Source organism: Pelodiscus sinensis, chromosome 2, assembly GCF_049634645.1.
Source record: "Pelodiscus sinensis isolate JC-2024 chromosome 2, ASM4963464v1, whole genome shotgun sequence".
Classification (NCBI taxonomy): Eukaryota; Metazoa; Chordata; order Testudines; family Trionychidae; genus Pelodiscus; species Pelodiscus sinensis.
Window position 1 is genome coordinate 143,605,470 of NC_134712.1, and position 12,863 is coordinate 143,618,332.

The 12,863-nt window shown below is 47.4% G+C and overlaps 1 protein-coding gene across 1 annotated transcript in view; it reads left to right on the top strand.

Annotated features, from left to right (window-relative positions):
• Positions 1-12,863, top strand: part of GABBR2 (gamma-aminobutyric acid type B receptor subunit 2) — an 856,335-nt gene that overhangs the window by 575,160 nt on the left and 268,312 nt on the right. Inside the window, exon 9 of the mRNA XM_075921529.1 lies at positions 5,652-5,732. Within this exon, the coding sequence (XP_075777644.1) occupies positions 5,652-5,732 (81 nt within the window). The remainder of the gene's footprint in view (positions 1-5,651; positions 5,733-12,863) is intronic.

The window sequence follows — 12,863 nt, forward strand, 5'->3', positions numbered from 1 at the left end:
GCTGTGTAGCTTATTTCATCTTTAGCCCTGCTGTGTAGATGTGCCCTTACAGAGTAAGGTTGGCAGCTAAGCAGGGGTTTTGGATTTAGGGGCCTAAAGTGACAGCTAGACATATATTTCCTGATACCCTTGTGAGTGAGATAAAGATATCCAAGCATGGGTTAACTTGAGATTTTATGGGACTGTTCTAGAACATGCTTATGAATGTTTCAAATGGTGTGTTCTCTGTCCCAAACGAGAGTTCTGACTCTTGGCTAGAAATGATCTAAACAAAAGCAGCAACCAAACTTTAAAAATAGCTCAGGGTATGTCTACACTAGAAAGTTAGTTCGAACTAACGGACGTTAGTTCGAACTAACTTTCCTATGCGCTACACTAGCGCTCCGCTAGTTCGAATTTGAATCGAACTAGCGGAGCGCTTAGTTCGAACTAGGTAAACCTCATTTTACGAGGACTAACGCCTAGTTCGAACTAGCTAGTTCGAACTAAGGGCTGTGTAGCCCTTTAGTTCGAACTAGTGGGAGGCTAGCCCTCCCCAGGTTTCCCTGGTGGCCACTCTGGCCAACACCAGGGAAACTCTATGCCCCCCTCCCGGCCCCGGACCCCTTAAAGGGGCACGGGCTGGCTACGGTGCCCGTGCCAGGTGCAAGCCTGCCAGCACCCAGCCAGCAGACCCTGCACCTGGCACGGCACAGAGCCACCCACCCGATGCCCCCCAGCCCACCCCCTCTTCCCGGGACCAGGCTGGCGGCTCCCGGGAGCTTGCCCTGGACCGCAAGAGGCGGGCACCTTCCTGGGCTAGTGCGGACATCGTGGACCTCGTCCACGATCTCCGCACTAGGCACAGGAAAGTGGCCGTCTAGGGCAGGAGAGCTGCCAGCCTGGCCACCCAGGACCAGGTGTGCATGAAAATCAAGGGGGTCCACTGAGACCCCCGACACTGAGCCCTGAGCTTACAATGGCCGTACTGGGCCAGACCAAAGGTCCATCTAGCCCAGTAGCCTGTCTGCCAACAGCGGCCAACCCTAGGGACCCTGGAGGGGATGGACCGAAGACAATGACCAAGCCATTTGTCTCGTGCCATCCCTCTCCAGCCTTCCACAAACTTTGGGCAGGGACACCACTCCTACCCTCAGCTAATAGGACTCCATGGACCCAACCTCCATGACTTTATCTCACTTCCCTTTAAACTCTGTTCTAGTTGTAGCCTTCACAGCCTCCTGCAGCAAGGAGTTCCACAGGTTAACTATTTGCTTTGTGAAGAACAACAACTTTCTCTTACTAGTTTCAAGCCTGCTACCCATTCCTTTCCTTTGGTGTCCTCTAGTCCTTCTTTATGGGAACTCAGGAAGAACTTTTCTGAATGCACCCTCTCCACCCAACCCCTGCTTTTAGAGACCTCTATCCTGTCCCCCCTCCGTCTCCTCTTTTCTAAGCTGAACAGTCCCAGTCTCTGTAGCCTCTCTTCATCTGGGACCTGTTCCCAACCCCTGATCATGTTAGTTGCCCTCCCCTCTCCCAGCCTTTCTCTTCCCCTCTCCCACCTCCTTTTCCCAGTCTCCCCCAGTTTTTTTCAATAAAGACAGAGTCAATGTTGGAAGAAACGTTATCTTTATTTTGTACATCAATAAGAAGGGGGGCTAGGGAAGGGCAAGTGGAAGAAGGTGAGGGAGGAATGGGGTACGAGCCCCCGATGGGGAGGACTGGGCTGGCTCTGCGGGCTTCTGGGGGTGGAAGCTCTCCTGCAGCCCCCCAATTACTCCCTCTCCCCAGATGGCAGCCTGCGGCAAGTGCAGCCGGGCTGATGGCCGAGTGGTGTGATGTGCCCAGTGTGGGCACTCAGGGCACTCCAAGCCAGAACTTCTTTGCAAGCGGGGCACCCCTTAGAACTGTGTGTCCGGGGTGGGGGTCGGGACCCTTTAAGCGCAGCCCTCGGCTAGCCTGAGACAGTATCTCCATGCTCTAAGTCCTCCTTTTATGCCCTGCCGGCACTGCTTCCGGCCATCCTTAAGCCCTGTTCAGAGTCCACTCAATGTGGACTTACTAGTTCGAACTAGCAAAACACTAGTTCGAACTAGTTTTTAGTTCTAGATGCGTTAGTTCGAACTAGCTTAGTTCGAATTAACTAATTCGAACTAAGTTAGTTCGAACTAGCGCTGTAGTGTAGACGTACCCTCAGTTTTCTTGTCACCCCCACCTGAAGAGCCAAGTGCCAAGAGTTAGATCAGGCAGCTATTCCTCAAAGGAAAGGCAAGAGGACCAGCTAGATGTTCCCCAAAGATAACATCAAGTAAATGGGAATGCCTGGGGGATGTTGAGAACAGAAGTGTCTCTAAAAAAAAAGAAAAGGATCTGGAATCTCTGAGAAGGGAAGGCGCTACATAAACTGATACTTAAAATCACAGAAATTTAGCACGCCAGTATTTGAAAGTGAATGTATTGGCCTAGATGCCTATGATATTACTTCAGAGATGCCAAGTGGCAGCTCATAGTTATGTGGAGCAGGTGGCTGCATATCTCAGAATATTTGCAGTTGTGCAAGTCTGTCCAATCACATTAGGAAACCTTTTCAAGCATCCACAATTCAAATCTGTCACTAAATTTTGCCTTTGTTCTCCCAGCACAAAACCAGAAAGAGTGTTTAGAATCAAGTTCGCTGTCTTATCTCCAAAGAGGCTAGACATCCAAGTACAGCCTCTCCATAACTGTTATCCTAGCCTCTCTGCGCAGACACACACACCCTCCCACATGGAGACTCCATCACTGCACCCTGATAAATCCAGATTCGGTGGTCTTTGTTTCTAATCCACCCCAGTGATTTCTGCTAGACAAGGCCCTTCCAAGTCAACACAGAACTTTCCTTCAGTGCACAGTGTGCATAAGGGCCTCCATCTTTGGAGCCATTTTACTTGCCTCTTTCCCCCTGCAGAGATGTGTTCTCTGCTAGAAGTGCCATGAATCCCTTGAAATCATGGTAAAAGCCTAGAAGAGAGCAGGGATTTAATGAAAAGAATAATGAGAAACTTTTTTTCTAGAATTATACTGAATAAAGGCAATTCTATTTATTATTTACATCCTTCTTGATTTTAATGAGCAGTCTTAGTGATAATTGCCAGGTTGTGCATAGTCAGGTTGCTGTTTTCATTATTTTTCACCATTTTATAACGTTTTTAAAATTGTAAATGTTCAGTGAATTTTCTTCTGTGACGAGGTTACTGGCCTAATGGGTGATGGGGAGGGGGAAGCATCCTGTGCAATATACAGTATATTGATTTTACTGTATCTTGTCACAGACCCACATGGCATTCTCATAAGCAAACTAGGGAAAGGTGGTCAAGATGAAATTTCTAGAAAGGGGTGCTAGACGGCTTGTTCCTTCACCCACCCACTTCCTTAGTTGTTCACACATGAACACAGAACAGCAAGGGTTGTCTAAACTACATCCCTCTTTCGAAAGAGGGATGTAAATTAGGCAGATAGAAATTGAAAATGAAGCCAGGATTTGAATTTCCTGCACTTCATTTGCATAATGGCAGCCGCACATTCTTTCAAAAATAGGTATTTCGAAAGTGAAACTGCTGTCTAGACGCGGTTCTTTTAAAAAAACCCTTTTTTGAAAGATCCTGTACTGCTCAGCATGAATCCAGTTTCCTTTTTCCCTTGTTCCCAACTTGCTTCCTGTTTGCTCTCCAATTTAGGGTATGTCTACACTGCCACCCTAGTTTGAACTAGGGTGGCTAATGTAGGCATTCGAAGTTGCAAATGAAGCCCAGGATTTAAATATCCTGGGCTTCATTTGCATCTTGCTGGGCACCGCCATTTTTAAATCCCCCTTAGTGCGGACTCTGTTCCACGAGGAGTAACGGTAGTTCGAATTAGAAAGCCTAATTCGAACTACCTACTCCATGCCGCGTGTAGCTGCGGGCACGGAGTTCGCACTAAGGGGCATTTAAAATGGTGGCACCCAGCAAGATGCAAATGAAGCCCGGGATATTTAAATCCCGGGCTTCATTTGCAACTTCGTATGCCTACATTAGCCACCCTAGTTCGAACTAGTGTGGCAGTGTAGACATACCCTTAGGGTATGTCTACACTACCCCACTAGTTCAAACTAGCGGGGTAATGTAGGCATACCGCACTTGCAAATGAAGCCCGGGATTTGAATTTCCCGGGCTTCATTTGCATAAGCTGGGCGCCGCCATTTTTAAATCCCGGCTAGTTCGAACCCCGTGCCGCGCGGCTACACGCGGCACGGAGTAGCTAGTTCGGATTAGGCTTCCACGAGGAGTACAGCTAGTTCGGATTAGAAGCCTAATCCGAACTAGCTACTCCGTGCCGCGTGTAGCCGCGCGGCACGGGGTTCGAACTAGCCGGGATTTAAAAATGGCGGCGCCCGGCTTATGCAAATGAAGCCCGGGAAATTCAAATCCCGGGCTTCATTTGCAAGTGCTGTATGCCTACATTACCCTCCTAGTTCGAATTAGGAGGGTAGTGTAGACATACCCTTATATAGTAACTAACAGACTTACCCAGCATTGCCTGAGTCCTTCAGGGAAGGGCTAGCATTGTGGGTGGTGCAGGACTCTGAGCAGAGCTTTGGGGATTTGGGGAGGGAAGTTCAGGAGACTGGGGCGGCGGCTGTATGTGTGAGAGTGAGGGTGGGGAGGTGAAGAGGGGCTCCAATGCAGGGCGTCCCATTCAGCCCTGGCCTTTTCTCTCCCCACAGTCCCTTTCCTGGGGCCAGGGTTGTAGGGGAAAGAAGGAGCCTTCAAGCAGGCTGCTGGTGAGCTCAGAAAGCTAACTAAGGGCTGGTTGTACACACAAGACTGGAAGCAGGATGCACCTTGCCAGGGTTGTTATGGAGGACCAGCATGTTGTGGGAGGGTGGGCAAAGCAAGGATTGTGAGAAGGGAAACACATAAAGGGTCAGTGAGTGGATAATAGAAGCAACATGTGACCGGCTGCATCTGACACCTGCTCACACTCACCAACTACAGCAGCTCAGAGCCAGTGTCAGCTGGAAATGGGATGGGGTGGCAAGGCCATGCTGTCTGAGAGCTGGGATGCTGTGGTGGCTGCACAGATACACCAGGAAGGAGAGTGGCTGGCATCTTCATTCCGCCATCAACCTTGCACACCCACTTCCATTGCTGGCTCTGCACCCCACTGGTGGGCAAACGGCTGATGGGCAGGGATCTGGCTAGCAGCAGGACCCATCAGTACAGAGAGAAAAACCAGGACAATTTGTCCTATTTTAAGAAAAAGTCGGGACTCCTGTAGAAGGGTTTAAATATGGACTGTCCCTTTAAAAATGGAATGTCTGGTCACCCTAAGGATGTGGTTAGTAAAGTTGCTCATTCTAAAATAGGATAGTTTGCTTCATATGCACATTTATATTGAATGATGCCTTAATAGACACACATTGTCAAACACAACTTTGTGTTTCTCTAAAAGTTCAAAAAAATTGTACTGACAGATATCAAACCTGGCACTTCACGTTAATAATTCATACTCCTTAGGTGTATTTCTTTTCTTTGAGCCATTTTATGTGTTGTCTTGAATATAAATATAGCAACAAGAAAGGGAAACAGTTACATTATTGAGAAGATGTGAACTGACATAAACAATCCTACTTGTTTGTTTCTTTGCAGATAGAAAGGAAGTGAAGGTGGGAGAGTATAATGCTGTAGCTGATACACTGGAAATAATCAACAACACCATCAGATTCCAAGGTAGGCCAGGAAATGGAAGAGATGAATGACTGTTGTATGGATTGCTATATAGTTCAGAGTTCCATGCTTTGTACAGACACATTTTATTATCCTGGTGCTGAAAAAATGGTTATAAAATCAGAGCCTGAAGGGATAAGGGCCAGTGTCTCATGCTTGATATTTCTTTGTGTCATGGAGGCTCTTAAAAGCTGCAAAAGGAGAATTCAGAAAAGAAAGTAGCAATATTTTGAATGATTGTATTGTTGGTATTTCTCATTGCAACATCTTGTGCTAATTGTACATGATCTGTGAAAATGGATATTTCAGTGCCTTTCAGAATATGTTTTCTTTCTCACGTTCACAAATTCAAAATGCTTTGATTTCATTCTTATGTCACCTCCACCAATCAGTCTCACTAGCATGACGTGTGAGTATATAAAGAGGAAGTTACATTTCTCTTAGTCTTTGTAACTACATGAAGATACCAGTTGTCATTTTATTGTCTTCCATAAACTTACAGAAATGAATAAGGGATTTCTTTTTTTCACGGAGAATAGTTATGTGCATGTGTCATTAGGTACAGAGAAAGGACCAGATCGTGGACCCTTCTAAGGTTACTTTATGCTGGTCTAATAGCACAAAGTAGCATTAAACTTGTTTTAAAGGGTCCTATTATTATTCCCCCAGCACAAGGGGATGCTTGGGTGATGCAGAACTGTGACACACTACTTCACCCAGCACTCCAGCAGAAGCTGTATTGCCAAGGTGTCCCCACCCTCATGCAGTCTCTGGCTGCTGCAACGGCTTTTATTATTTTGGGGGAGTTGGTGCTACTTCCTACCTCATATAGAATACTAAACAACTTGTCTGGTGTTTAATTGGTCCTTCAGGACATGGGGCTGGCAGTGTGAGGGGTGCAGGAGTCAGGGCAGGAGCTGGGGGATGTGAGGGCACAGGGGAGGGAGCCAGAGGTGTGGGTGTGTGTGTGCAGGAATCAGGGTTGGGGGTTGAGGAGGGGCTCAGGGCAGGGAGTAGGGGTACAGGAGTCAGATCAGAGGGTTGGAAGGAGGGAGATATCAGAGGAGAGGGGCTCAGGGCAGGCGGTTGGGGTGGCCACCGGCTTCTCCCTGGGAGCAGTGTGGGCTGCACACCCTGCACACCCTGCATTCCTGGGGTGAGCATTGGGAGAGAGATGCACAGGCCTCTGGCCAGATTCTACCCAGGCCTGGTACGGGAGACACACAAGCCTCCTGCCAGCTTCTATACGGGTTCTGCCCAGTAGTGGGAGAGGCTGTTCCTTGAGGCAGGCTGATGGCCAGCAGCTGTTCACCAGGCTGTGAGGTGCCACCCTTCTGCTTGCTGGGGCACTTGCTGCCCCCCTGTGGTCATCGGTGAGTATAACTGTCCCTGCTCTAATCCCTCCCCCCCTTTTGTTTGATATGATACAGTCACATTCCATGGATATCCCATTATCATGGAATAACCAAACTCTGACCTTGTTTTAAGTTACGATAAGAGGAAGCTGCATAGCAAATTTGGTGGTCTTACTATTTAGGAGGAGTTCTTGAACAAATGGACTCACAGATGGACAGACAGACGCACATTTCTAAAATATATAGCTAGAGCTACATTATAACCCCTATTATAGTTACCAGCTATTAAATTGATTTCCATTCTACAAATGTGAAAAATAAATCTTATTCGTTGTTTCAGTTTAATACTGATGCAAATAACTAATATGCTCTATGAAGTAGCTTAAGTATGGTATCCTTTATTATAAGCCTCTCATTCTTTATTGTATTTTGGTCATTTTACTTATTGCCTGTTTAGTTTTGTGGAGAACATCGCCCTTCTAGTAAATATGTAACTCCTTAAAAAATCTCTGCAGAAGATTTGTCGTCTGAAGGGGGAATTCTCAGGTGTGTTGTTCTAGCACAGCTAGTGTAAAATAGCTGCAAAGCAGCCAGAAGGCACTTGCAGGGAATATCCCCAGGACATGGTCTCAGAGGTAGCGCAGAGCAGGCACAGACCTTCGCAAGAGCCTCCTCACAGGTCTGTTCTAAGGGTGAGTGGGCAAAGATGAGCTTGCACTGATTATTACTACAGGCAGTCCCCGACTTACGCGGATCCGACTTATGTCGGATCCGCACTTACGAACGGGGCTTTCTTTCCCCGGAGCTCGCAGGCAGCGATCCGCCACCTCGACCTCCGGGGCGAGAAAAGCTGCTCCCGGTGCCCCTGGTCTGCTGGAGACCATCTCCAGCAGACCAGGGGCACCGGGAGCGAAGCCGCAGCAGCGGCGGGTTCCCGTGCTTCTGAGGCTTTGCCAGAGCAAAGCCTCAGAAGCGTGGGAACCCGCCGCTGCTGCGGCTTCGTTCTCGGTGTCTCTGGTCTGCTGGGGACCGTCTCCAGCAGACCAGGGATACCGGGAATGAAGCCGCAGCCGCGGCAGGGTCCCGCACCTCTGAGGCTTTGCCAGAGCAAAGCCTCAGAGGTGCGGCACCCTGCTGCCGCTGCGGCTTTGCTCCCCGTGTCCCTGGTCTGCTGGGGGGGGGGCGCAGCTAGTGTGCCCCCCCCAGCAGACCAGGCTTTTGTTGTGGACCCTGGGGCAGAGCAGAAGGGGCGCTGCCGGTTGGTCCTGCAACGCCGCTCTGGGCATTACTGGACCAACCCAGCAGCACCCCAGCTGCTCTGCCCCAGACGTCCTGATTCAGCCGCTGCTGGTCAGTTTCAGCAGTGGCTGAATCAGGACGCCTGGGGCAGAGCAGCTGGGGCACTGCTTGGTTGGTCCAGTAGTGCCGAGGAGCGGTGCTACTGGAGCAACCCAGCAGCACCCCAGCTGCTCTGCCCCAGGTGTCCCCAAGTCAGCCACTGCTGAAACTGACCAGCGCTGACTACAGAAAGCCCGAGGCAGAGTTGCTCTGCCCCAGGCTTCCTGGAATCAGCTGCTGATCAGTTTCAGCAGCAGCTGACTTGGGGACGCTTGGGGTTCTTAAGTTGAATCTGTATGTAAGTCAGAACTGGCGTCCAGATTCAGCCGCTGTTGAAACTGATCAGTTTCAGCAGAGGCTGAATCTGGATGCCAGTTCCGACTTACATACAGATTCAACTTAAGAACAAATCTACAGTCCCTAGCTTGTACGTAACCCGGGGACTGCCTGTATGCCCCAGTATGTTACCATAGTGCAGCAGCCTACTAGAGTTTTCACCTAGGACACACATTAGGGCAGCCCTCGGGGCTGTTCTCACCTGAGTTGTGGGGACAAAACAGATCCCGGAAGCCCTGGGAAAGGGTAGATACAGTCTGTCTCCCTTCAGCTCCTGAGCCTGCCTCAGCCCAGGTGCAAGGATGATTTTTCTGAGGGAGTGTTCCCGGTATCTGCTTCCTGACAGGTTAGGCATATCATCACAGGATCACAAGACCAACCAGCTGCTTCTATAAAAGCCTTGGTATAATATCTACACCACATGATCAGTCATATACTGATGTCCCATTGGGAAATGTATTTAAACCAGATTCAGGGAGGAAAAACACATGGAATGTTTTAAAACATTTTTCCAAGTTAATTTTCTTATGAAATCATAGAATTACATTTGTATGCTTCATGATTGTTTTTGAATGGCCTTAGAATGGAGGCTTAGGGATTTTTTTCTATAAGAAATTATGTATGTGCAACTTTGTCTTTTTTTCAAACCCCTCCCCCATAATGCTCTTCTTTCTTTAATCAGCAATGAGAAGGGTAGTTATGGTAGGATAGACTGTTAATCTTTCTCCAACCTCATCTATTAAATGAAATCAGTCACGTTTCACAAAAGTTAGCAAACTCCAACTCTAAGTCACTACATAGGAGTAAGCAGGGCTGGCGATAGATGAGGCTGGGGGAGGGGGAAGGTTCGGTCCTCTAGAAGAAGCAGAGAGGCTAGGAATAACCAGCCCTCAGTGCCACCTGGACTATGCCATGCAGGTCTTCAGCAGTGATTTAAAGAGCTTGGGACTTTGTGGAGGCCTTTTTAAATCACAGGTCTTGGAGCAAGTCCCTCTTTCTTCACCCCTCCCTTCCCCCACACCCGGTGGTGGCCCTAGGAGAAAAAGTTTGCTGTACCCTCTGTGGGCAGGTTTCAACCACTGAGACAGCTTTAAAAGATAAAAGCCTGTGGAGGGAAGAGTGATCTTGCCAGTGGGACTCAGAAATGCTGGGTTCAGTTCTTAGTTGTGCTTTGGATTTGCAGTGTGACTTCTGTCTCGATTACTTAGGCTATTTGGCCTGTTGAATGTAGCTAGTTGGCTTGAATGATATAGCAGTTTGGCTGGTTAAGTGTTGCTAGTTTGCTATAGCAGTAGCCACTATGGTGACCTTTTTCATAATTTTTTTTCAAATACAACAAATGTAACAATATACATGATTCACCATAATACACAAAGTAAGTCAGAGATGGTTAGGATAAAGAAAGTAAGAGGAAGCAAGATACCTATCTCCAGAGTTTGGAGTTCACTGAGCTCTAAAAACGTATCCCAAATTACTTTGAGTTTTTGGGCATTCCCCTTCTGTGGAACGTCAGTCATCCATTGGATGCAAGGTCAGCTGCATCACTGAGCCTGTATCAATATTTGGAAAGGATCAACTTTTCCATTTTTGAAGGATTAATTTTGTAGTGACCAAATTGCACGTTTGAAAGCATGCCACCTTGTTAACAGTTAAATCAAGAACATATCCAAAAACAGATGCCCACAAGAACCGTCAGGGCCAAAGCTTATAGCAGTAGCAAACCTGAGGCTAGAAGTAACTCAGGAGAAAAAACAAGTTTTGCTCCATGTCTTTCACATCCTCAGCAGCCAGGCCAGACAGTATTGCATAAGACAGTTTGGTCAATATTGAGCTTATCCACCATGCAGTTTAAACAGCCACAAACTTTTTTTGGTAAATAGACAGAGGCTCTGATTCTAAACTGTGCTCTAATTGCTAGTGAAACAAGAGTGGTAAAGATTCCAAACTAGACTCTCGTCCTTGATCCAGTCCTTTTGTGTAGAAAGAGGGACAAAAAGGCAGGAAAGCTTGACTTCATTGCCTAGTTGGATATTCCTCCAGTGTATCCCCTGGTGGTATAGAGCTGACTGCTAAGTTACCCCTTTCTCTGTCCCCATTCTAGGGGGAGTTTTGGGCTAGGACTGAGAAAAGTAATGCATGACCATTTGGCCTCCATCAATCATTGGCTCATATGCTTTTGGGGCCATAGCCAGCTGCACTCAGCCTTGCTGGGAAGGTTCTGCTATAAAATTGGCCCTAATATTAGACTTTTAAATGGCTCAATGGCAACTCCCACCCTAACTGATAACTGATCCTATGAATTCAATGGGGAAGGGTTAAACGTAAGAGCCATGGTGGGAGAATTTCCAGTGTCTGAATGAGTTAAGCTTAACTGGTTAGAATGAAATCTGCACTACTTGCAGAAAGACTGTGTATTCAAGTTCTATGCAGAAACATGTTGAGCAGTTCTGAGCATGAGATTTAGTTGGGAAGGGGAAAACCCTATTGTAGTTCTTCAGGGAGGCTGCCGGTCAGGATTTACTGCCAAGGTGTCCTCACAGGTTTCTGGCTCTGTTGATGATGATAACCAGAAGGCCACTTGCGTGTGTGCTCAGTGATGTGTGCCCCAAGAGAGCCTCCAAAGACCACAAACCAAATAAGGATCGAAGGTGCCAGGTCAAGTTTATTGTAAAGCGAAGTACAGTAATAGTTGTCCGTAGACTCTGCTGAACCACTACGCATATGTACTTGCCACAATGGAATGACTCAATCAGTGGGAAATTTCCATTGCCCCCCAGTCATACAAAGACTGTCTCCCCCAACACACCACCTTATATACAGGTACAAACAAATCACACCTCACTACTGACATTGTCAGGTTGCCACCCTTTGGTGTTGTCGGGTTTCCACCCTCTGACACTACTTAGATACCATCCATCACCCTGTACCTTGTGGTTTGATTAGATCATTTCTATCCATCATGCTGTCCTTTTAGACCCTTTCCTGAACCTGGGTCTGAATCTGTGAAGGTCTTTTTTAATGAGCTAGTGAGATCATGTGCTTTCCACTTATGACTAGTACCAATTATTGTTCTGCAGTCATAACCTACCACCAATTAGTGTTTTGTGCCCTCTGCCCTGTTCATGCCAAGTTCTGTGAGCTGGGGCCTGCCTCTTGCTCACAGCTTAGCTTTGCTTTATGTTAGCCATGTTTTGCCCATTGTTAGCTAGGCCTCAGGCCTCAAACCAGGCCTGTGCTGCATTGGCTTATGTTTTAGGCCTTCATCTTACTACACCTATGTCTGCTATTTCAGAGTTTCATGGGATTCTATGGCCTCTGCATTCATGTACACATGAACATACAGGCTCTTTTTGGGTCCCCCCAACCCTGCCCCCAATGTAGCTTTTCACACTGGCTGTGTCTAGACTGCCATGATTTTGCGGAAATACATTTAATGGAAAAGTTTTTCCGTTAAAAGTATTTCCGCAAAAGATCGTCTAGATTGGCAAGTGCCTTTGCGCAAAAGATTTGCTTTTGCGCAAAAGCATCCGTGCCCAGTATAGACGCACTTTTGCGCAAGAAAGCGCCGATGGCCATTTTAGCCATTGGGCTTTCTTGCGCAAAAAATTAAGGTGCCTGTCTACACTGGCCCTCTTGCGCAAGTATTCTTATGCAAGAGGGCTTATCCCTGAGCGGGAGCATCAAAGTATTTGTGCAAGAAGCACTGAATTCTTAAATTAGAATGTCAGTGCTCTTGCGCAAATTCAAGCGGCCAGTGTAGACAGCTGGCAAGTTTTTGCGCAAAAGCAACAGCTTTTGCACAAAATCTTGCAAGTCTAGACGCACCCATTGTGTTACATGGAATTGACAGGGAAACCTTTGAAGAAACAATGAGACATTCAGCCCCTTCTGTATGGCTTAAATAATGTGGAGGGCCTTTCACCACCCACCCCTCTGTACATAGCTGAATGGTAGCTGCAGCGGAAATATAGAGAGCTACTGCAGTGTCTCAGAATTACTCTTTTTGTTAAGCCAGGTAGTGCCTAAATGCCATAGGAGCTGTCTTGGGTTGAGTGAAATGAGTTAGACTGACAACCCAAATAGACATTCTAAAAATGGATTTTAA